This window comes from Spermophilus citellus (assembly GCF_964194105.1).
Source record: "Spermophilus citellus genome assembly, chromosome: 1".
In the NCBI taxonomy this organism is placed as follows: domain Eukaryota; kingdom Metazoa; phylum Chordata; class Mammalia; order Rodentia; family Sciuridae; genus Spermophilus; species Spermophilus citellus.
Window position 1 is genome coordinate 87400255 of NC_138182.1, and position 23682 is coordinate 87423936.

General features: G+C 39.5%; 1 protein-coding gene across 1 annotated transcript in view; it reads right to left on the reverse strand.

Moving 5' to 3' along the window:
• The window catches only part of LOC308642263 (phospholipid-transporting ATPase IB-like), a gene marked incomplete at its 3' end in the record, with an annotated part of 217400 nt that overhangs the window by 88145 nt on the left and 105573 nt on the right, over nt 1-23682 (reverse strand). Inside the window, exon 2 of the mRNA XM_081281107.1 lies at nt 20475-20619. Coding sequence (XP_081137233.1) covers nt 20475-20619 — 145 coding nt within the window. The remainder of the gene's footprint in view (nt 1-20474; nt 20620-23682) is intronic.

The window sequence follows — 23682 nt, forward strand, 5'->3', positions numbered from 1 at the left end:
TCCACCTCTATGGCTCCTCTGCCATCTCCCCTGCAGGTTCCTTTTCATGACCTTCAAATGGGGATCATCCCTGAGGCTCCCACCTTGATTTTCATTCACTCTACTGAACCATCTTTTCTAGTCCTCATTCCAGCTGCCACAAGCATGCTCATCAAGTAGTCATCATATCCAACCACAGCCTTGCCCTACACCACACTCCTGTCTGGACCAATATGCCATCATGTGTTACTTAATGACAGGGCTACATCCTAAGACATGCATCATTAGGCAATTTCATCTTGGGGAAAAAAATCATCAAGTACATTTACATAAACCTGGATAATCTACTGCACACCTAGGCTGTGTAAGACAGCTATCTATACACAATAGTATTTAATATCTTAGCCGATTTTTCCTAGGGCCACGAACAACACAATACAAGATTAAATCAAGACAGCAGTAAACGCAAGATACATGAGGCTGTCACTGACATAACATGGCATACTGCTTACAGTAAACTTTTTTCCTAGGTAGGAATATCCTCTCAAGTAAAAATAAAAGTACATTACAGCAAATGCATAATCCAATAACAGCCATTTATTATTATTATCACATATTAAAAGGCTAATTAAAGTCTTTTGTATTAACCCGTGTGTGTGTGTGTGTGTGTGTGTGTGTGTGTGTGTGTTTCCCACAGTACAGGGGATTGAATCCAGAGATACTCTACCACTGAGCTACTTCCCCAACCTTTTTTTAAAATTATCTATTTATTTATTTATTTATTTTGGGACAGAGTGTTGCTAAACTGGTCAGGCTGGCCTTGAATTTGCAAGCTTGTTGCCTTGGCCTCCTGAGTAGCCGGGATTAGGCATGTGCCCCTGTACCCAGCCCAAATGTATCTTCTGATGTCACCTAGGAACATGTACACATGTACAAGATATATACATACCTGCATGTGCTATACTTTTATATGACTGATAGTAGGGGTTTGTTTACACCAGCATCATCACACATGCGTGAAGAATGCTTTGAAACACGATGTTAGGAGGACTGTGATATTACTAGATGATAGGGATTTTTTTTAATATTTTTTAGTTGTAGTTGGACACAATACCTTCATTTTTATTATTTTTATGCAGTGCTGAGGATCGATCCCAGTGCTGCACACGCTAGGTGAGCACTCTACCGCTGAGCCACAACCCCAGCCCCTAGATGATAGGGATTTTTGAGCTCCATTATGATGTCATGGGACTATCATGGTATGTACAGTCTATCATTAGCTGAAATGTCATTATGTGGCACATAACTGTTCTAACTTCACGGGGTACACCTACCTGAGTGTCCCATAGACTCCACAAGTCTACATGACCAGAACTGATGTCTTCACCTCCACCTTCCCCTATTTTCTTAGTAATCCCACAACGACTTCCATCAACCAAGCCAAAGAGTTGAGAAAAGGCAAGGAAGCAAAAATAAAAACCATAAAACAAAAGAACACACTATCAAAAAGCTATGACAACAAATTGACTAAGTGCCCTTATGGAATGGAAAAGGATCTCTGAAGGGATTTTGTAATTTAACTTCAAAGAAATAGAAACCAATTTATAAGCAAAGTAACACAAACATAAACAAAAAGAAAATAGAGCCTAAAATAGTAACATCAAGTTTAAGGCCAAAATAAGCATAGGTAAGAATAAAAAATATAGCTATATTACCACCTCTATGATAAATTCTATTTCATGCAAAATCAAATTTTATATGAAATAAATTATTTTACATGAAAACATGTAAAATAAAAATCACAAGCGGGCTATCTGAAAAGTTCTAATAGGAGACTAATGCTATTATCCAACTGGCTAATTGAATACACTAAAAATATAGATTCAAAAATTGTAATTAAAAAATCTGAACACAGCTACTTGGGAGGCTGGTGCAGGTAGATGAAATTCAAGGTCACCCTGTCTCCAAAAATAAAAATTAAAAATCCAAACAAATGAACTTTGAAGCCTGTAAAGAATACTCCTTCATCCCTACTATAACAGGAAACCTGAAATAAATTCCTAACTGCAGTCACTGAAGCTATAGAGAAGAGATAACCAAAATCACAAACCACCTTCCCGTTTTGCCAAGAGAACCTGGAGTTTGTCAAGAGAACCCGGAGGCAAACGCCAAAGGGTCTCACTTGCCTCAGACCAGCAGGAATGGTGGTCGCTGCAACAGCTGACCAATAGTTAAGATGTCAGACCACACTGCCAAGTCATGGCTCAGGACCGTTCAACACAGGATTTGAGAACTGGGAGAAACTTTGAAAAATATAAATTGCACACACAGGAGGAAACTGATGCCTTGAAAGATAAAGCACCACCTACTAGAGGCAGGCATCTACAGAGAGCTGCCCTCAATGGTTAGGGACTCAGGTGAGAGGCTAGAACTGAGCTCCTCTGAGATGGTGGCCACAGGTGGTAACATAACAAGTGTTTCTGCCACCCAGAGATTTAAAAAAAAAAAAAAAAAAGTCCCTTCTCTATGTGGCAAAATTTTTTTCAAGAACAATAATAAAATAAAAATATGAAACTCACCAGAAAAGAAACAGAAAACAAAAATTATCTTTATTAGGGCTGGGGATATAGCTCAGTGGTAGATCACTTACCTAGTATGTGTGTCCAAGTTCAGTCCCCCCACATACCACCCCCAAAACACTATTGTTATTAAATTATATGTGATGCCAATAAATAAAATTTAAAATTTTTTATAGTACAAAAAGGGGAAAAATAACACTATTTATTCAACAGTTTTTATATCCATGTAATAGTTTGTACTTTGATCTTTGGTTTAGGACTGATAGAATATTTATGTCAATAATTGTTCACTAATTGAAATTTAACAAAAGCAATGTCTACAAAGGGTATAATTTGATCATTTTATTTTCTTGATTTGGACATCAACTTTAAAATAATAACTTCTCAATGAATTTCAATTTTCAAAAGATTATTAAACCTAACAAAGTTTTATGTAAGCTAAAATTTGCAATTACCAAACAAAAACATTGTACTTCACAGATCAAACTGTTCCCATGTTTTAAATTTTAAACAGAAAAACAGCCAAGTAGTCTCATAAAATGACAGAATTTAGGCTAGATGTGTAACTCAGTGGTAGAGCAGTGTCTCGCATGCATAAGACCTGGGTTCCATCCCCAGCATCAGGAGAAAAGAATAATGACAGAATTAAAATAGCACAGGTTCTATTTTCTCAGCATTTATAAATACTGCAGAGCTACTACTTGTTTGATAACTGCTGTTTAAACTCAGGAGTATACAGTATCATGGATCTTGTGCAAATGAGTTCCATCCCTGTCCGATTCTTAGGCCCTTGCCCTCAAAATGCATGCATACAGCTCAGTCATGGGCACCCAGGCTGGAAAATACCTAGGAGTGCTCCTAATTGGATTCCAGGGAGTCTTTTCACTTGAAAGAAACCAAATGTACTAATGGGAAGCATAGATGTGTGTCTATTTTGCACGCATACTATATATACACACACACGGTCTTTAACAGTGAATAATAATCACAGAAACTGTTTGGAATTTAATCCAATTGAAGACCTTTTTGATGAACATTTTATTGCTGACATTATGCAGAACTGCTGGTGTATGGGAATAATAGAACAGAAGGACTTTCAGCGGGCTTTATTTTTTGTACCCTCCTCTTGCCTGCACCTCAAATGGATTGCTTCCCCAACACCCTCAACTACCTTTTGTACTCCTTGGGTTCTGGGAACTTGGGCAACTTGTATTACTCTATCTGGTGTGTTTCCTTATCTGTGCAATGAGGACACAAGTTGGGAGTGCTTCTGCCTCCTTCAGATAGCTCCTTAAAGATGGAGGATAGGTGTGGAAACCCCGTCCCGGTCTATATGTGGTTTGCTCCCCCAAAAAGGGGGAAAAAGGCGGGGTTAATTAGCTTTTCATGACTGTAACCAAAATACCTGACAAGAGCAATTTAGAGGAGAAAATATTCATTTTGGCTCGTGGTTTCAACAGTTCAGTCCATGATCAGACAACCCCATTGCTCTGTCCCTAAGGTGAGGCAGCTCACCATGATAGAGGGGTGCTGCTCTGCTCATGGTGGTCAGGAAGCAAAGAGAGGAAAGAATCAGGAGGACAAGATATAATCCCCAATGGCACAACCCCCTACACCCCCACTGCCCCCAACCCCTCAGTGATCCTCCAACCACGCCCCACCTGCAGTTAGTCCATTCAAATTGGAAGAAAAGGATTAGATTACACCTCACGTCCAAAGCATAACAAAGGGCAAGAAACAGAAATGACTAATCCAATGTGCATGTTCTGTTTCATCTTCCTCACTTAAACCCACCCAAAAAGTTAATCGGTAATGAGTAGATCAGGACTATCAAGGTTGAGTGAGGCCTCTTTTTTTTTTTTCATCACCATGTCCCCAACATCAATCACTGGTGTGTACTGCCATATACTTGACACTAAAAATAAATTTGTTGAATGAACAAATTCTAAAGCTCAACTTACATAAATGGCTTAAGGATGCCAACTATCACATTAAATCCCAAATAAACCTTCATTTGAGGGTAAACATCAATCTAAGTCTGAAGAAATGGCATTAAGAGCATTTAACTTGGCAGCCCTCTTTTAGGAATAGTTTATATAAGAAAGCAACATCAAAACCTCAAAATGCATCAATTTCCAAGGCTTGGGCAGCTCTATCTCACTGTGGGAGTTCTAATTTGTTCAGTAAGCAATAAAATATGAAGAAAAATCTTAGAACAAGGTGTTAAGCCAATTCCCATTTTCTTTCCTTTTTTTTTTTAATTAGAGCATTCTAGTTACACATAGTAACTGGGTTCATTTTGACAAATACGTACATGCATGAAATCAATTCCCATTCTCCGTACAGTTCTGACCTTTGCTGGTAGAACAGCAAAGGGTTTGCACTTCTCTTTGACCAGAAATGGTGCTTCGTGCTGGGGAAGATGCAAGGGGAAACAGACTTCATCCTCAAGAATGACGCAGCAGAGCAAAGAGAGTCAGAGACACATATAAACAGACATAAGGCAACCTGCTGGGATCCACAGCAAAAAAAAAAAAAAAAAAAAAAAAAGCCTGAAAAACACTGATGCACAGAGGGAGGCACCTCAGACTGCAAAGAGTGAGGACTTGGGACAAGGACGAAAATGCTTAAGAAATATGTGACCTGAGCCTTAAAATACAGAGTTCACCAGGAGGAAACACTGTGGAGGGAAGGAAATAGCATTGTAATCCCAAGATTAAAGGCTGCAGCCAGACCAGGGGAAGAAAGCATGGGTAAGATAGGGCAGCAAGCTGGGGACAGGATGTCAGGGGCCCTGTATAACTTCCAGGACTGGGAATTAGAAATGTCCCTCAGAAGGTGAAACAGAAGCACATGAATAACTGTCAGTAGATGACAATCTGCAGCTTTGTTGGCATTCCCTCAAAGTTTACACATGTTAACACAGTTTTGAAGTTTTGGGGTATGATTTTAAGGATAAAAAATCTGGAAGCACTTCCAATCCCTCTTTAAATTTTTGTTGAGTATAGGAGCAATGTAAATGTAAGTAGCCACTCATTAATTTGGTGAAATAAGAAAATTAAAAAAACTTACTTTTGCACAAAGATGCGCTAGAAGAGCAAACATTTGAGGAACCCACATTTCCTCTCTGGGACACTGTCTCTATAAATGGGTCCGAACCTTAAGAGCACTGTTAAAAGAACAGTTCATGAATCATAATTCAAATGTGATATTAGAATGAGTATTTGGCTATAGAAATGTAAAATACCTGTGTTGCCTATGGGCCAACTCCTGCATTTTATGTGTAGGCCACAACTAGAACCAATGTCTGGGAGCTACAGGAAGCCTCAGTATTAAGGAAAAACTTTTAAACCAGCTAACCATGGACCAAAATAATTTGCCAAATGAATTAAAATGTTCCCTGTTGCTAGATTTTGGATCTGGAATGTTCCCCAAAGGCCCATGTGCTGAAGATTTGGTCCCCAGTATACCATTGTTCAGGATGGAATAATTAATTGTTCAGGTGGAAATGATAGGATCGTGGGGGCTCTGACCTCATCAACAGATTAATCCACAGATGGATTCATAATCTGAATGGACTATTGGGTAGTGTTGGAAACCACTGGAGGTAAGATCAAGTTGAAGGATGTGGGTACTTGAGAATGTTCCCTTGAAGATATATCTTCTCTCCTCCCAGCTCCCCTTCTCTGCTTCCTGTCTGCGGTGAGCTGAGAAGCTATCCTCCACCACGCCCTTCCACCATGACATTCTGCTTCACCTTGGGCTCAAAGCTGGAGCGAGCCAACCTCAGACAGAAATCTTTGAAACTAAGTTTCCTCCTCTAAATTGTTTTTCTCAGTCATTTTGTCACAACAATGAAATCTGACTAATACACCCATGGACACAGATGTTCATGTACAGGCTGTAAGAATTAAAAGCATTAAGTTAGAGCTACAGCATGTGCATATGCATATATACATTTACTCAACACTTTGGAGTTCCCTGATTATAACATTCACAGTGTTTGGCTTACAAATATGACTCATCCATGTCAAGACCTCCATATATAGAGAATAACAATGGTTCTCCTCTTTCCTCTCCCTCTCCCTCCCCACCCCTCTCCATCCTATACTTAAAAATTATTTCTGGGGGCTGAGGATGTGGTTCAGTGGTAGAGTACTTGACCTATAACACTGCAAAAAAAGAAGAAGTAGAAGGAGGAGGAGGAAAGAAATGAAGATAGAAATTTGCTTTTCCTGCAACGTCTGAGCCTATACAGTGAAGAAAACATTATTGAAATAGGTCTTTATGGAAACAGGTGTGGAGATGAAACCACAAGACAGCTGTCAGGCAAAACAGTGAAACTGAGAGAAGTTAATGTTTCTGCCTCCCCGAGGCATCCTCCTTCTACGAAATAATGTAACTTACTAGGGTACGTTGACACTAGAATGATTAATGAACTCTAATTTGTAAAGACATCATTAAAAATTAACATGAGGCAGTTCTAACAAAGATAGAATACTGGGGAGGTAATGATGATACTACTCAGCAAATAGCCTTGCTGTTTTAAAATTAAGAGCTCTATTCTTAAATTATAAGAGCTGGGGAACACATATGCTAGCCAGTAATACTTTCAAAACTTCCACCCTTAACTGAAATTTAAAAAAGGTGTAGTATTTTTATTCAGTAATTTAAAGAACATTCCTTATATAATTGAGCCTCCAATTAAGTATTCAGGTTAAATATTATGCACAGTTTCGAGGTACACAGGAAGACTCAAAGCACAGGCAAGTGGTCAAAAAGCCAATGGTCCAAGTAAGAAATAAAGAGGAAAAGGGAGGAGAGAGGAAAAGGAAGAGAAAGACTTGATATTCACGATTCAATACAATTCTAGTTCTCCATTTGTACCTAATTTAAGATTTTAACCATTCTATGGTAAAGAATCTTAGTTGGTATTTGCTTGCAAGAGAAGGTGACAGTGAATTTCATGAGACCTTTTTTCCAACTCTGTTCTCTCAGCATATCAGAAAGAGGAACCAACTTCTTGATTTAACAACCATGCACACAGACACACTAAATACATCCTAGACCTGCCTTTATGCTCTCAGTGCAGCCTGCCTGTAATGTCACAAATTCAGGCTAAATTTTACTTCTTTACGTAATCCTAGCACCCAAAGATTATTGTTATTCTTTAGCCTGAATATTTATTCTCCTATATACCTTACTCAACTCCACTTTGCTTTTCTCCCCCAGCTTATCAACTGACTGTCTGGTTTATCAAAGAGAAGACAGAGAACAACATGAGTGGCAAAAAAGAGTGACAACAGTAATGACCAAGGTGGATGAGCAGGCACCATTTGCTCTCTTAGACCACAGGACCGATTCTGTATATGGGGTGACAGACACTATTCTAACTCTTGGGCATGCCATAAGGCATAACCTTACTCTAGTTCCTATTCACTAAGTGGAACATCTTGAAATCAGGCACACCTAGAGGTAGGGCAACACTGAATGTCTCTCCCAGTAAAGCTTGTGCAATCCCCGCCTTGCTGGAGACAGTTCACAGGAAGATATCTCCTTTGTGACACAGCTGATGGAGGTAACCCCATGCACCTGACCCCTTGGGTTGATCCAGCACTTAGGTGACAGGGGTTTTTGCCATTCTGAGGTCAATCACCTTGCCCTCCAATTCACTGTTTAAAATAGTTCCAAATAAAACAAAACTCAGGAATAAGAGAAAGTATCAAAACACCTTCCACATAACTAAAACTGGAATTCTGGCAACATCTTTGTGTATTCCACCACCTACTTACAAGCCTATTTCCATCTATCCCCAAAGCCACAGCCTCACATCTCTTCCTGGGCAATGACAGCATCCCAGTGCATTTCAAAATACAGAGCCTGTGGGTTCACACACATGCCACAGCCAAAGCATCCCAAACCCAAGGATAACTTTGTCACTTGCCCCTGTAAGAGCTTCTTTGGGCTACAGCTGACCCCTTGTCAGTAACTAGGATTTTCTGAGCACAGTTGTCTTTGCTCCTTCTTCCACATCTTTTCCAGAAAGCAAAAGGCTATTACTCTCCTCTGTACCTTTGCATATGTGCATATGCTGTTCCCCATGGCTGGCATGTCCTCCCTCCACAAACCCCACCTGAGCTTTCAGACTGACTTCTACTCAGCTTTCAAACCCAATTGTAACTCTGTTCTGTCCTAGCCCTGAAGCATTACAAAAGAAAAAAAAATCCACTCCAGATTCCCCATGATAGAGGGGGATTAAAATGCTTGCCTTGCAAGTACCAAATTGGGCTTAACTTTCCTTACTACGACCAGTCTCAGGGTTGCTGAAGTCAAAAGCAGAAGTTAGACTGAGCTTGATCTTCTCCAAGAAAAAGGAGGAGCCCCACTCAACAGAAATCTACAGCACATAGCTCCAAAGTGGGGTATGAAAGAAAGTTACCAGAGTTTACATTTACATGTATCTCCAAAAATCAAGGTTTGATAACATTTATGAACAGAATGATCCCAGTGCCCCCACATGGTCTTATGGAATGTGCCTGGAGGGGAAGTTCCCTGATTTGAGGGCTAGGGGTGTGCTATGGAATGAACAGTATCACCATCCCCAAATTAATATATAGAATCCCTAACCCCTAATCTGATGGTATTTGGAATCAAGATCTTTGGAAAAGAAAGGATTAGATGAAGTCATGAGGGTGGGGGCCCTCAGGATGGGATTAGTGCCCTTATTAAAGACTGATACCTTATGTGAAATATCACTATTCTCTTTGTCACTCCCTCACCCCGTTCTTTTTTTTTTCATTTTTCATTGATTTTTTTAAAACAAATGACAGCAGAATGCATTACAATTCTTATTACATGTATACAGCACAATTTTTCATACCTCTGGTTGTATATAAAGTATGACACTAATTCATGTCTTCATACATGTACTTTGGATAATGATATCTATCACATTCCACCATCCTTGCTAACCCCTTGCCCCCTGCCTTTCCCTCCCACCCCTCTTCCCTATCTAGAATTCACCTATTCCTCCCATGCCCCCGCTCCCTACCCCACTATGAGTCAGCCTCCTAATATCAGAGAAAACATTTGGCATTTGGTTATTTGGGATTGGCTAACTTCACTTAGCATTATCTTCTCCAACGCCATCAATTTACTTGCAAATGCCATAATTTTGTTCTCTTGTATTGCTGAGTAAAATTCCATTTATATATATATATATCTCACATTTTTTTGTATCCATTCATCCACTGAAGGGAATCTAGACTGGCTCTATAGTTTAGCTATTGTGAATTGTGCTGCTATAAACATTTATGTGGCTGTGTCCCTGTAGTATACTGTTTTTAAGTCTTTTGGGAATAGAACAAGGAGAGGAATAGCTGGATTAAATAGTGGTTCCATTCCCAGATTTCCAAGGATTCTCCATACTGCTTTCCATATTGGCTGCACTAATTTGCAGTCCCATCAGCAGTGTATGAATATACCTTTTTCCCACATTCTCGCCAACACTTATTGTTATTTGTCTTCATAATAGCTGCCATTCGGACTGGAGTGAGATGATATCTTAGATTAGTTTTGATTTGCATTTATCTAATTGCTAGAGATGATGAACATTTTTTTCATATATTTGTTGATTGATTGTATATCCTCTACTGTGAAGTGTCTGTTCAGGTCCTTGGCCCATTTGTTGATTGGATTATTATTATTTTTTTTTTTTTGGTGCTTAGCTTTTTGAGTTCTTTATATACCCTAGAGATTAGTGCTCTATCTGATGTGTGAGGGGTAAAGATTTGTTCCCAGGATGTAGGTTCTCTGTTCACCTCACAGGTTGTTTCTTTTTCTGATAAAAAAACTTTTTTAGTTTGAGTCCATCCCATTTATTGATTCTTGGTTTTAATTCTTGTGCTACAGGAGTCTTATTAAGAAAGTTGGGGCCTAATCCCACATGATGAAGAATAGGGCCTACTTTTTTTTCTATTAGATGCAGAGTTTCTGTTTTAATTCCTAGGTCCTTGATCCACTTTTGAGTTGAGTTTTGTAAATGGTGAGAGATAGGGGTTTAATCTCATTTTGTGGCATATAGATTTCCAGTTTTCCCAGCACCATTTGTTGAAGAGGCTATCTTTTCTCCAATGCATGTTCTTGGCACCTTTGTCTAATATAAGATAATTGTAATTTTGTGAGTTAGTCTCCGTGTCCTCTATTGTATCATTAGTTTACCAGTCTGTTTTGCTGCCAATACCATGCTGTTTTTGTTACTATTGCTCTGTAGTATAGTTCAAGGTCTGGTATAGTGATGCTACCTGCTTCAATCTTCCTGCTAAGGATTGCTTTAGCTACTCTGGGTCTCTTATTTTCCCAGATGAATTTCATGATTGCCTTTTCTATTTCTATGAGGAATGCCATTGGGATTTTGATCAGAATTGCATTAAATCTGTATAGTGCTTTTGGTAGTATGGTCATTTTGATAATATTAATTCTGCCTATATAAGAGCAAGGTAGATCTTTCCATCTTCTAAGGTCCTCTTTGATTTTTCTCTTTAGGGTTCTGTAGTTTTCATTGTATAGATTTTCACCTCTTTCTTTAAGTTGACAAGTATTTTTTTTTTTTTTTTTAGGTTTTGGTAAATGGGGTAGTTTTCTTCATTTCCTTCTCAGAGGATTTGTCACTGATATACAGAAATGCCTTTAATTTATGGGTGTTGATCTTATATCCTGCTACTTTGCTGAATTCATTTACTAGTTCTAGAAGTTTTCTGGTGGAGCTTTTTGGATCTTCTTTCTCTATGTAAGGTAGGAAGCGTGACTTTACCATCCTACCAGAAACCGACTACTCTATCAACCTAATCTTGGATTCCCAAACTCTAGGACTGTGTGAAAATAAATTTCTGCTGTCTAAGCCACCCGCCCAGACTATGGAATTTTGCCATGACAGTCTGACTGACTAATACATGGTAACAGTGGTACCCTCCCCTGTCTGTCTCTCTGCTTATTACTACTATATGTTTCAGTTTATATCTCCCAGCTAAATGGACTTCTGGTTTACTTTATCTAATTTCACTAAGCTAACCCTCCCAAATGAAAAAGTGGCTTCAGAATCTGGAATGATACCTTTTTGAAAATTATGTTAATATTGCAACTAAAGGCAAATTTTATAAAGCAGCAGAATTATCTCTTCCTTTCCTAATAAAAGTTCTTCAAAACAATTTTACTAGGTTAAGCATTAGGAAAATTTAACCAAACCTGATGAATCAGCCAAAAATATTCAAAATAATGAACATCATTAACAAATGTACTTAATACAAAGTTTAACCGAGAACATTGGTGAACGCATAGTATATCTTTAGATAATAACTAATGATGATAATATGTCTACAGATATTTAAATGCTCACATTGAAGGTTAATGCTAAAAGGTTTTAGTGAAGGAACATACAATCTGTAAAGTTTGGAGACCACTGACATAGAAAGAAAACTTAAAGGATGACCTTGTTGGACCCCAAAATATGGCACCTCCTAATCTGTTCCTTTGGCATATTTCAAGATGAGTATTCTGAGAAACTGCTGCCAGGATTAACTCTGAGAGGCTGCCCTTTTGTAAAAGAAATGTACATCTGTAAAGGAAATTTACACTGGTGAAGTAAGCAGCAGGCATGATACCCACTTTTTGCCAAGGAAAGATCTTTTCACAGGAAGAAGAGGTTGGGGGTCTGACAGAATGACCACAGCTGGCAGTTACCTAGGACACTTCATCTGCATCACAGGATAACTTTCCAGGCCACACACCTCCTCCCCTCAACCTCTCTTACCCCAAGAACCCTTAAGTCCTTATCCCTTTGTTCAGCTGTATATAAGGCTGGGTTATCTGTGTCCCTCCCTTGAGTCTTGTGCTATGTGTATAGCCCCCACGTTTCTGCAATTGAATGTATTTGTTATGGTTTTTTTTTTCCCCTGTGAATTTGTTTGCTCTAGGTTTATTTCACAGACTTAAAATCATCAAACTTTTGGAAGGAAAAGAGCAACACATCCATTCTTGGGCTGATGTCCTTTCTCAAGCAGGCCTGAAAGTTGTAACCTATCAACACTCTCCAGTAGCCTTTCAAGTGATGGTATCTCTAACCAATACTGAAAACACACAGAATAATCTAACAGAATGCCCAACAATATCCCAAACTCAACTTCAAATCACTTTTTAATTGCATCTAACATAAAATAGTAAGAGTGGCTAAAAACCTCTGATTTAAGTTTTGAAAAGCTGGCTCTCATTTAAGAAAAAAGAATGGATCAGCATTTAAATGATCAAACCCAACCTCATGAATTTCTGGAAATTTCTTTGTAAAACATCCCCACATCCCAACAATGGTGGGTCCTCTCCTTTTGTTCTCTCTAAGCATTGTTCCTCTTGAAAGAGTTGCTGATTGGCTTTTCTGAGTAAGCTTTTGCTTCTGTTGAGTGGCTCAGTCAGAAGTGGTGGAACGAATACTTAGACCCTACTTTCTAGATGGTGACCCAGAAGCTCCCAGGACTGAATGCTGAGCAGAAACAGAATTATCTGCAGGTCACATGATTACCAACTCTTACAATTTCTATACAACTGGACTAGCTGTCATGCAAACAAATTCTCTCTGTGTTGTTGGTGAGTTTAGGGAATTTTCTTTGACAATGGAATGTTCTCAAATCTTAACACAACAATCATCTAAGGACACTGACTCTTTTCACCATGCCTTCAAAATCATATCTGTTTCTAATAAAACATCCAATGTTTATCAAAAAAAAAAGATGAGAGTTTAGCATTTTCCTACTCTCCCAGGTACTTGTAGTTAATTTTAAGATTTTTTTTTTTTGCCTTTAGAAAACTATATATTTATAGGAGAGCTGCAAAAATAGAACAGAGGTGCCATCTAGCTTTCACATAGTTTCTCTGTACAGTTAACATCTTACATCCTAGTACAATGATCATAATTAAGAAAATAACACTTGGCACAGAGCTAACCCAAGTACTGACTCTATTCAGGGTTCACCAGCATTTTTCAACCAATGTACTTTTTCTTTTTTTCTGGGATCTGATTTAGGGACTCACATGGCATTTAGTTGTCCTATCTCCTTAGTTTTCTCAAATTCTGGTTAAGTTTTAACTTCTATCTCACTAATTAATTCTTGATGTTTAATTTATTTAGAATCAGAAATGCACCCAAGTTCACAGAAAGCAGTAAGAGTTAACAGTGTGGCTGGGGGTGGGGGGACACAAGTCAGTGGTAGAGCATTTTCCTAGCATGTACAAGGGCCTAGGTTCAATCCCCAGACCAACAAAATAAAAAAATAAATAATAATAAAAGAGTTCATAAGGAAATAAGTTGCTGATCCAAATTCTCTAACCAAATGCCTTCACTTATTTGTAAAAATGAGAATGGTGCTACATCTTGTATCTAGAATGTCTCCCAAAGGCCCTTTTGTTGAAGGCTTGGTTCCAAGCTGGTAAAGCTATTGGGAGGTGGTAGAAACCTAGGAGATGAGGCATAGATGGAGGAAGTATATCACAGCAGATGTGCCTTTCAAAAGTATATCTTGTCTCCAACCCCTTTTCTCCTCTCTATTTGCTTCCAGGCCACATGAGGTCAGCAATTTTGCTCTACCAAGTGATCCCTCTATGCTGTTCTACCTCACCACAGGTCCACAGTGATGGGGCAAAGTAACTACGGCCTGAAACCTCTGAAACCACCAGCCAAAATAAACCTTTCCTCCCTTAAGTTGATTTTCTCAGGTATTTTGTCCCAACAACGAAAAGCTGACTAACACAAATGGCAAAGTTGTTTCTTTGGTCAAATTCAAACTGGGTTTCATTATCCACCCACACAAAGGTCAACCTGACAAAGAAAAATCACCAGGAAAGTCTATTCTCCTAGACATTTGCTGTTTCCTTAGAAACATCAAATACAAAACTGGTCCAAGGTTGACATGCTTTTCTGTTTCTAAAAATAGAGTTAAGCAAGCTCACACATTCAATGATCAACTGAAATATATGGTGCCAAGGCTCCCCCAATTTCCAGTTTTATTTTCAGGGTGCCTCAAAAGCCTATCCAGGGGCTGGGGATGTGGCTCAAGTGGTAGCGCGCTCGCCTGGCATGCGTGCGGCCCGGGTTCGATCCTCAGCACCACATACAAACAAAGATGTTGTGTCCACCAAGAACTAAAAAATAAATATTAAAAATTCTCTCTCTCTCTCTCTCTCTCTCTCTCTCTCTCTCTCTCTCTCTCTTTAAAAAAAAAACAAAGCCTATCAAGGATTGTAAGTCAGAGAACACTTCTAATTTGGTAATTAGACTCTTCTATGGCATTAATTGCTATTGGTATTTATGAAATAAGGACTCATGATCTATTGTAACACTCATGTCAGAAAACACAGTGCCTGGTTTGGAGTTTAACCAAACATATCTATCTGCCTCTAATATAAAAATAGCATAGACAGAAGGGAAATCCTGAGACTGTTTGAAGGCTGAAAGGTAAAATGCTTTGAACATCAGCAGTTACTCTGAATGAGGAAAATACTTACCTTTGCCAAACTGGACAAGGACAGATGTCTTAAACCAGAGGTATGTAAATCTTACTTTTTAAGACAATGACCATTTTGTGACTCAAAAGAAAATAATTCTTGATAGAATCTTGGTATTGCTTCTTTGTTAAATTATAAGCAGCTTATGCATTGAGACAAGGTCCCATCTAAATTCTGTAGCTTTAAAACATTTGGAAAAGACTCCTTCATTTTTGTATCACTCAAAGACATTGGATTTAGAACCATCTACACCTATCATCCACCATCGTATATAAATAGGCTGATGAAGATTATTTTGTTCTCTCCATTCTTTACGAAAAAAAAAATATTCTCTTATTTTAGAATCCCAGCATAATATTACAGGTTGAATATCCTTTAACCAAAATGCTTGGGGTAAGAAGTGTTTCCGATTTCATTTGCTTTTGTTTTGTTTAGGTTTTGGACTTACGAATGTCTCCAGACACATGATAAAACATCCTGGAAAGAGGATCCCAGTCTAAACATCGAATTTTCTTGTACATATGTATTTCATACACACATCCTAAAGGTAATTTTATATAATATTTTTAATGTGCATAACTACAATCCACCACATGCTGGTAGGTGTGGAATTTTCCACCTGTGGCATCGTGTGGTTCAAAAAGTTTCAGATTTAAGGAACGCTTAACATATAAAACGTAACACACAGTGCTTGATTCCTATACAAACTTAACACAAAGTGCTTAATTACCTTTGCTTAAAAGGTAATATTTTAAACTTGCCTTGGGAAAGTCAATAAAATATTTATAAAAAGCAATTTTCCTTTTAAGATAAACAACCTGAAGAAATTCAGTAACTTAACAAAGCTCAAGTTATTGCTTTAATGAAGATTTTTTGCTAGCTAAAACGCCCACCTGAAATGAATGAGTCACTCAAAACTGAATATCTATAAACATTTCTAACTTGCTCTGAAGATCTCATTTCAGAATTGGAAAAAAAAAACCTCCTTATAGCCTTGAAATTCACTATTTCAAATGACATGCTGATAATCACATAGAAAGAATACATATGTCTGATCATGATGACATAAATATTGTTCATTCCTTTGATCAGTCAACTACTTCAAGTATATTTTGGTGGGGGAAGCATTTTAACTTTAAATGGTTTTAAAAATTTAGAAATACAAAATTAAAGATTGACCTACCAGATTCCTCTACACAGCAAACTTTTTGTAAGCATTTAATATGTAACTTACAACACATGAAAGGATATGGTACCGTTCACATAAAATATCCAGTATAGGGAAATTTATAGAGATATAAAGCAGATTAGTGGTTGCATGGGTCTGGGGAGAAGCAAGGATAAGAGGATGACAGCTAAAGGGTAAGGAGCTCTTCTCAAGGTGGTCAAAATATTCTAAAATTGTACAACTCTGTGAATATACTAAAAAACCAATGACTACAACTTTAGATGGCTGAATTATGCACTTAAACATTTTAAAGGAAACAGGACTATATATTTTGGGGAAAACGGGACCTTGTTAGGTAGACACATACACACACACACACACACACACATTGAAAATAACCCATTAATTACTATTTCTTTTTCGGGATAAAGGAATTTACTATCCTCATAAAGTCTTAGAGAATCAATGCCTAGGAAAAAGATCAATCATAATTCTCTACCATTAAGGTAATGCAAAGTCATTGGCTTCAGACCGGGCACTGGTGTTGCTTTCAGTGTCAAGCACAAGACCAAGATTTGGAGGGACAACCATGTACAAGGTATAAGCTCTCCCAGAAATTCAAGAAATTTCTCAGAATTTAGACTTCCCATAGTGTGCACTCCTACAGGGTTGCCAAGGCCAGTCAACCCCAGAAGTGACCTATTCACTTCTGCTCTTTAGAGTTTTCCCCAGGCCCCGCCTCTGTTGAATCGCACCAGTTCCAAATGTTAACCTTTGACTACATAATACCTGTCCTGAAGTATATCACCCCTCACTTACTTTCCCTATGCCCAACAGCAACCTCCCTCCCTTAGCATCAAATTCTGAGCCCCATCCCTGTCTAGAAGTCAAAACATGGATTTCCCACAGAGACAAGCACAGAGCATCTGCCAAGACTGTAAGGTTCCATGCCAGAAAGGGCTTGGGGAGGGGGGAAATAAGAGAACTCTGTCCTACAGCGGAGCGTTCCTGAGGTGTATAATCAGACATCCCTGATTCAGTATACTAGTGTGAGCCTCAGCTGTCCCATATGTCCCTTCTTTTCAAAAACCTCAATATAGAAGCAAACAGGGCTGGAGGATACAGTTCAGTGGTAGAGCATGTGCTTAGCACGCATGAGGCCCTACGTTCAATCCCCAACCCTGCAAAAAAAAAATACACACACACACACACACACACACACACACACACAGCAAACTGAGATGAAACTTTCATGGCCCTACCTCTAAGAAAAAATACTGATAACCTTTTCTCATGAAAAATTATATTTAAAAAAGAAATCTTTTATCAATTTCCTATTATAGAAAGATTCTTTTATAGAAAGATTCCCTTGAATAGCTTTATCAACTTTCAGCAAACATTGATGGCCAGTATAAAAAAAATCCTTATTTTTAAAAAATCAATATTTTTTTAAACTGGATTTCAGCATAATTTAAAATGCTAAAACATCATGGCCCCATGTTTTGTAAAACGCTTAAACTCTAATGCTAAGAAGTTTTGTAATTAATTCCTAATGAACTACAAGCTACTGATAACCATCAGTGATTCCTATTTAAACACAGAGTAGAAGTGAATCACATACTCAAAGGCCATTTTATAGAACCTCAAAGATCACATTTTAATTTCTTAGACACCACCCAGTGCATTCAGAAACTTATGCTCACAGGATAAGCCAGGCACTCAGAAATTTTTTTTAAAATTTCATACTTAACATGATATATTTTAACAAGTTCAATTATATACTTATATGAGGTTTTTAAATAGAATAGTTGCTATCTGCTTACTTTACATCTAGCCAGCCCATTCTACATTCCCATACTTAATCTTCTCTGCTACCTTATTTAAAAAAAAAAAAAAGCACAAATGAAACCATACAATAAGTAGCCACTTGGAATCTAATAATAAAATCAGTCTCAAAAGTCAGTTTTTAATCTTCATTTCAGAACAGTATTGAGAGTCCATTACCTAATTTCTTAGAAATCTTCACCTCCCATAGAAACTAGGAGATTTAGACCAAGCTCAAGACTCCTGATTTATTCTCCCAGCTTCATACAAGCACAAGAGACACAAAAATAAAATAAATTAATAGGAATTAAGTAAAATACCTTTGAAAACATACTATAAAGTTTGAAAAAAAAAGTAATTCTTCAGTTCCATACCCTTATAGAGCATTTATCTTCTTAAAAATAATCTTTGTCTTTATAAAAGCAATTAGATAGAAATGTATGAGAAGGTGTGAAAAGTGGAATTATATTAGCAGTGCTAGATAGATTCCAAATGTTTTTAAGTATATTAAGATTTGTGCAACCATCATTAACAAATGAAAGTCCATGCCCATTAATAGTAGTTTCCTCCAATCTCTTCCCCCTTCCCCAGTCCTAGGAAACATTGATCTAACACTTTGTCTCTATAGATTGCCTCTTTTTGATATTTCATATAAATAAACTCAGACAACATGAGGTCTTTTATAACTGGCTTCTTTCACTTAGCATAATGTTTCCAAAGTTAACCCATGGTGTAGTAGGTGTATTTCATTCCTTTTGATAGCCAAATAATATTTCATTGTATGGATATACCACACTTATCTATTCAGTCATCATTCATCAGTTGAAAGACATTTGACTGTGATCACTTATTGGCCATTATAAATAATTCTGCTATGAACATTTGTATATAAGTTTTTATGTGGACGTATGTTTTCATTTCTCCTGGTTGTATACCTAGAAACAGAATTGCTGGGTCATATGGTAACTTTACATGGAACCTTTTGAAGAACTGCCAAACTGCTCTCCAAAGCCACTGCACCATTTTTCCTTCTCATCAGCAATGTATGAGGGTTCCATTTTCTCTACATCCTTGCCTATGCTTGTTATCTTTTTTGATTTCACTCTAGTTTGTGAAATGGAGATTTGTTGGCTTAAAATAAGCCCATACATTCTAGAATGAGAGCTCAGCTATTCTTTTAAGTTGCAATTTTATAAGTATAAAAATATGTTCAATCTTAAAACCCAAAACAAGTCTGGCATAACCTAATACTCCCTTAATAAATGAAGATATCACCTCCTATAATATGCACTATTATTCTACTCCAAATCCTATCAAGCTACAATAATGTCCAGTAGCCAGACCTTTCTAAATGAAGGTGTCAGGCTAAGCACCCTCATAAGCACTGCCACAGCAGTGGAATACTTAACCATATAACAACAACAAAGTTGGAGCCAAACTTTCAAGAAATAACACTGGACTGAAATTCAGGTTTGTCGATAACCTACGTGTAATCTGATCAATCACTGAAGTTCTCTATGCCTGAGGATGGTTTTCTGAGCAGCTCACAAAACTACAACCTCTTAAAGTCACTCCAAGACCCAAAATTTTGTAAGCCTGAAAGTTGAGTTAAATTTGAAAATGTACTAACACCCATGCTAAAAAACAAAACTAGCCTTGCACAGCAGAAAGAAACTATTTGCTAGTCAGAGGAGCAGGTTCAATTTCCAGTTTTACCATTTAGTAGCTACATAACCACAGGTACATTACTTAGCATCTTTATACTTCAATTTTCTGATCTGAAGGTAATAATGTCTGCCACATGAGGTGATGGAGAATCATGAAGCTAGTATGGCTAAGGCATGTAACACAGCAGCCAGCAAAAAAAGCAGACACTTAAATGTTACCTTCCATCCATCTTTCTGATAACTCTGGGCAAAGTTTCCCAGCAAACAGACCTCTTAACGAAGACCCAAGAATCTTTGAGATCTGTGGGATTCCCTTATAAAGCATTTCCCTACATTAAGATCTGCAAATTGCTAAAGAGAACTACTAATCAGGTTAAAAAGAGATTATGGGGGATTCCTGACAGGCAGCCCAGGGATGAAAAGAGACTTCACTTTGTGGGTGACATTAGAATAAAACTTCCTCAGGGCCCGCAGAAAGGCTGGACACAGCACAGATGCCAAGGGGAGGAAGGCTGAAGATGTATTCACACGACTCCTTCCGTAGACACCACTAGGCTCTGGGTGGGTGGAGGGAATTGGGGAGCAAGGTGCAGGAGGAAGCAGATGAGGCGAGGTCCAGCTAGGTGGGAGAAAAGCTACCGACCGGGAAGGGAGCCCCTCCCCAGCTAACTCCACTGCCTCTGGCATCTCTCAGCCGCCTTCCCCTACCTGATCTGGTTGTCGCAGAATTTGTTGAGATGCGGTTGGTTGAGGTAAATGGTGCGGGCCGTTGCCTCCTGCTGATCTCCAATAGACGTGGTCCGGGACATCTCATCCTCTGCTTTCTTATAGCCCGCAGAAGAACGAACAGGTCCTGCAGAGACGAGGCGGGGGGCAGAAAACAAAGAAGTCAGCCTCCGGGCGAGAGGCGGCAAGCACCGGCTGCAGGCTGACCCGCGGGGCCAGCAGGGAAAGGATGCTCTGGAAAGGCCGGGGCCGCCTATGTACCTTGGCTCCGGGTGGAGACGCCGCCGCCGCCGCCGCCGCGGCCACTGCGGCAGGCCCCGCCCCTCCCCGCTCCGCCCGGGCCTCCGCCCCACCCCCAGGGGCTGTGGAGCCAGCCACGCCTGCCCTCCCCGGGGGCTGCTGCCCGGGCTCCAGCGCTCCCCTGAGCGCTGGCGCTCCCCTGGGCGCTCCCCTGGGCAGCCTGGGGCGCGCCTGAGGCTGGGCGGGGAGGAGCGTAGCAGCCGCGTGCAAAGTCCGCGAAGCCCGGTGTGAGTGCACCGTGGGGGCGCGCCTCTTCCGGTTGCAACCGGGATCGTGAGGACAATGGGGGTGAGGGATCGGGTGGCAAAACTCCCTTGATGAGAGCCACCTGCCGTCCCAAGGACTGCGCTTTGGAACTGGATTCTCTGGGCTTCTTTGTTGCTACTTAGGTAATGGGTGGCAAACAGCCTGGGAAGACGTCCCTGACCTCTGCACTCTAAAATGAAAGTCCCGCACCCCGGTGTGAAGGACCTTCTCCCACTATGGTCTATGATGGAGAAGGATCTGCTGCTTTCCTCCATGTATGTGTCTAGTCACCTGAGGGCTGTAGCTTTACCAACCGCAGCTGTGGACCTCAGTTTGAGCTTGCATTTCATTGCTTAAGTTACTGTTTCTCTGGATACCACACGAACCAGCCTGACTCCCTACTGAATTTTTTTTATTTCATTTTATTTTATTCCCTACTGAAATTTTTATTTCAGTCCTATAGCCAAACCTCCCTACTAACCTTCCTACTAACCTTCCCTTGAGTAAGTTATAAGCATAGAGAAGGATAAAACCCTTACTACACACACACACACACACACACACACACACACACACACACACAGAAAATTCATTACCACTTCAACTACAAGTCAGTATCCCTCATGGGAAAGGGCCACCCACCTGGAGAATGAACCTTTAGAGAGAAATGCCTGAGATAAAGGGTCATGGAAAAATAAATGCCCTACAGATGGAGCCTTACATTGTTTCCTTTAAATGTATGTTCACACCTGCAATCTGTTCACCATATCACAGACGTGCATGTTGGGTATCATTTTTAAAGCTCATCTTAGTGGAGTAAATTTCCACTTCCCAGCAACAAAGAACGCTGTTATTGTCATGGAGAAAATTTGAAAAATAAAGTTTTGGCAAAGTTATCTTTTAAAGTGAGCATAAGGGGCTGGGGATGTGGCTCAAGTGGTAGCGCGCTCGCCTGGCATACGTGCAGCCCGGGTTCGATCCTCAGCACCACATACAAACAGAGATGTTGTGTCCGCGGAAAACTAAAAAATAAAATATTAAAATTCTCTCTCTCTCTCTCTCTCTCTCTCTCTCTCTCCCCCCCCCCCCATCTCTCACTCTCTCTTTAAAAAAATAAATAAAGTGAGCATAAGGATTGTAATCCTTAACAGACAGGGCAAAACATGAAGTTACTGAGAGCTAACATACTATAATGAATACTAAGTAAGGGTTAATTCTGAAGTGAACTTAAGGCACCCACCAGGTATGCAGGCTTTGGGGCTCAGAGTGGGGTCCCTGGTCACAGATCTGGTACACTCCATTTTTGTTCCCATCCTCTAGCAAGGGACCACAGACTCCTGGCTATTTCAGTGAGGAACTGATTCCCTCACCTTCCCACCGACCTCCCTCTGTCTGAGATCCTTCCTTGTGCCACTGGACACTGCTGGGCCCTCTCCTTATTATCAGTAAGGGGCAGCAGAGAGCAAGAGTCTGTATTTCAAAACTGGCTGCTCTACCAGCTCTGGCTCCTAGACTTCAATCAGAGTAGGCTGAGGTTTTGTATGGGGGATTTTACTTTGTTTGAGGGTTTTGTTTTATGTATGTATATGCATGTGCTGGGATTGAACCCAGGGATTCACCTTGCTAGGCTAGTGCTCTACTACTGAGTTACCCTCCCAGCCCAGGCTGGGTTTTAAAGCATTCACTGATTTAAGACGGATGGAGAATATTTTTGCAACTAGCCCATGTAAAAGTACTGCTTTTCTCTCTGCCACTTACCCTATTTTGTTTTCCTCCACAGCGTTTTTATCCCCATTACCTGACATTATTTATTTATGGTCTTCTCCTGCGTCCCAGAGCATAAGTTCCAGGACACCAAGGACATGCTTTGTTCAGTGCAGTGACCTCAGCACCCACAACAGTGCCTGGCACATAATGAACACTCATATTTGCTGGTGGAATAAATCATTTTTATCCAAGTTGTATAAAGGGAGCCTTTGAATTCCCCAAGCAGAGATGCAGGGACATGCACAGATACACACACTAGTTTGAACCAAAATAGTTCATTGCCTGAATTGCATTCACTCAGTGGCTCCCAACTCAGGGTACATCAGTATCATCAGATTCCTGCCTTCCTTACTGTTCAGATTCTGCCTGTTCTTGTTTTTTATATTCTGTAAGTGATACTAATGGGCAGCCACAATTGAGAATCACTTGTCAAATGCTGCCAGGGTCACAAAAATAAGAGATCTAGCTCTTGCCCTCCAAAATGGTAACTAGTTTAAGGCACAAAGTCATAACCACAATTACCTGTTTACCAGTGAGTGACAGTTTATGACCAAGTAACTGAGAGCTGGCTAAAAGGTGCTAATGAGGATCATAGGTCATCAACAACTTTGCGCTTGGGATGGAGAGGTGGATGAAATAGACATTGTTGACAGATATGAGCCTTACTGAATGGGTACGATTTGTATTAGTAAAGAGAAAGGCACTGTAGATAAGGGCAAGGAGAGCTTAAGCAAATTTTGTCAAATAGACAAAATTGTATCAGGGGCCAATTAAAAAAAAAATCAGTATTGAGGATCCAAATTGGAAAAGGGCAGAAAAGAAGTACATAATGACTAAGGTTTCAAATTCAGACTCATGAGACAATCCTGAGTTAATG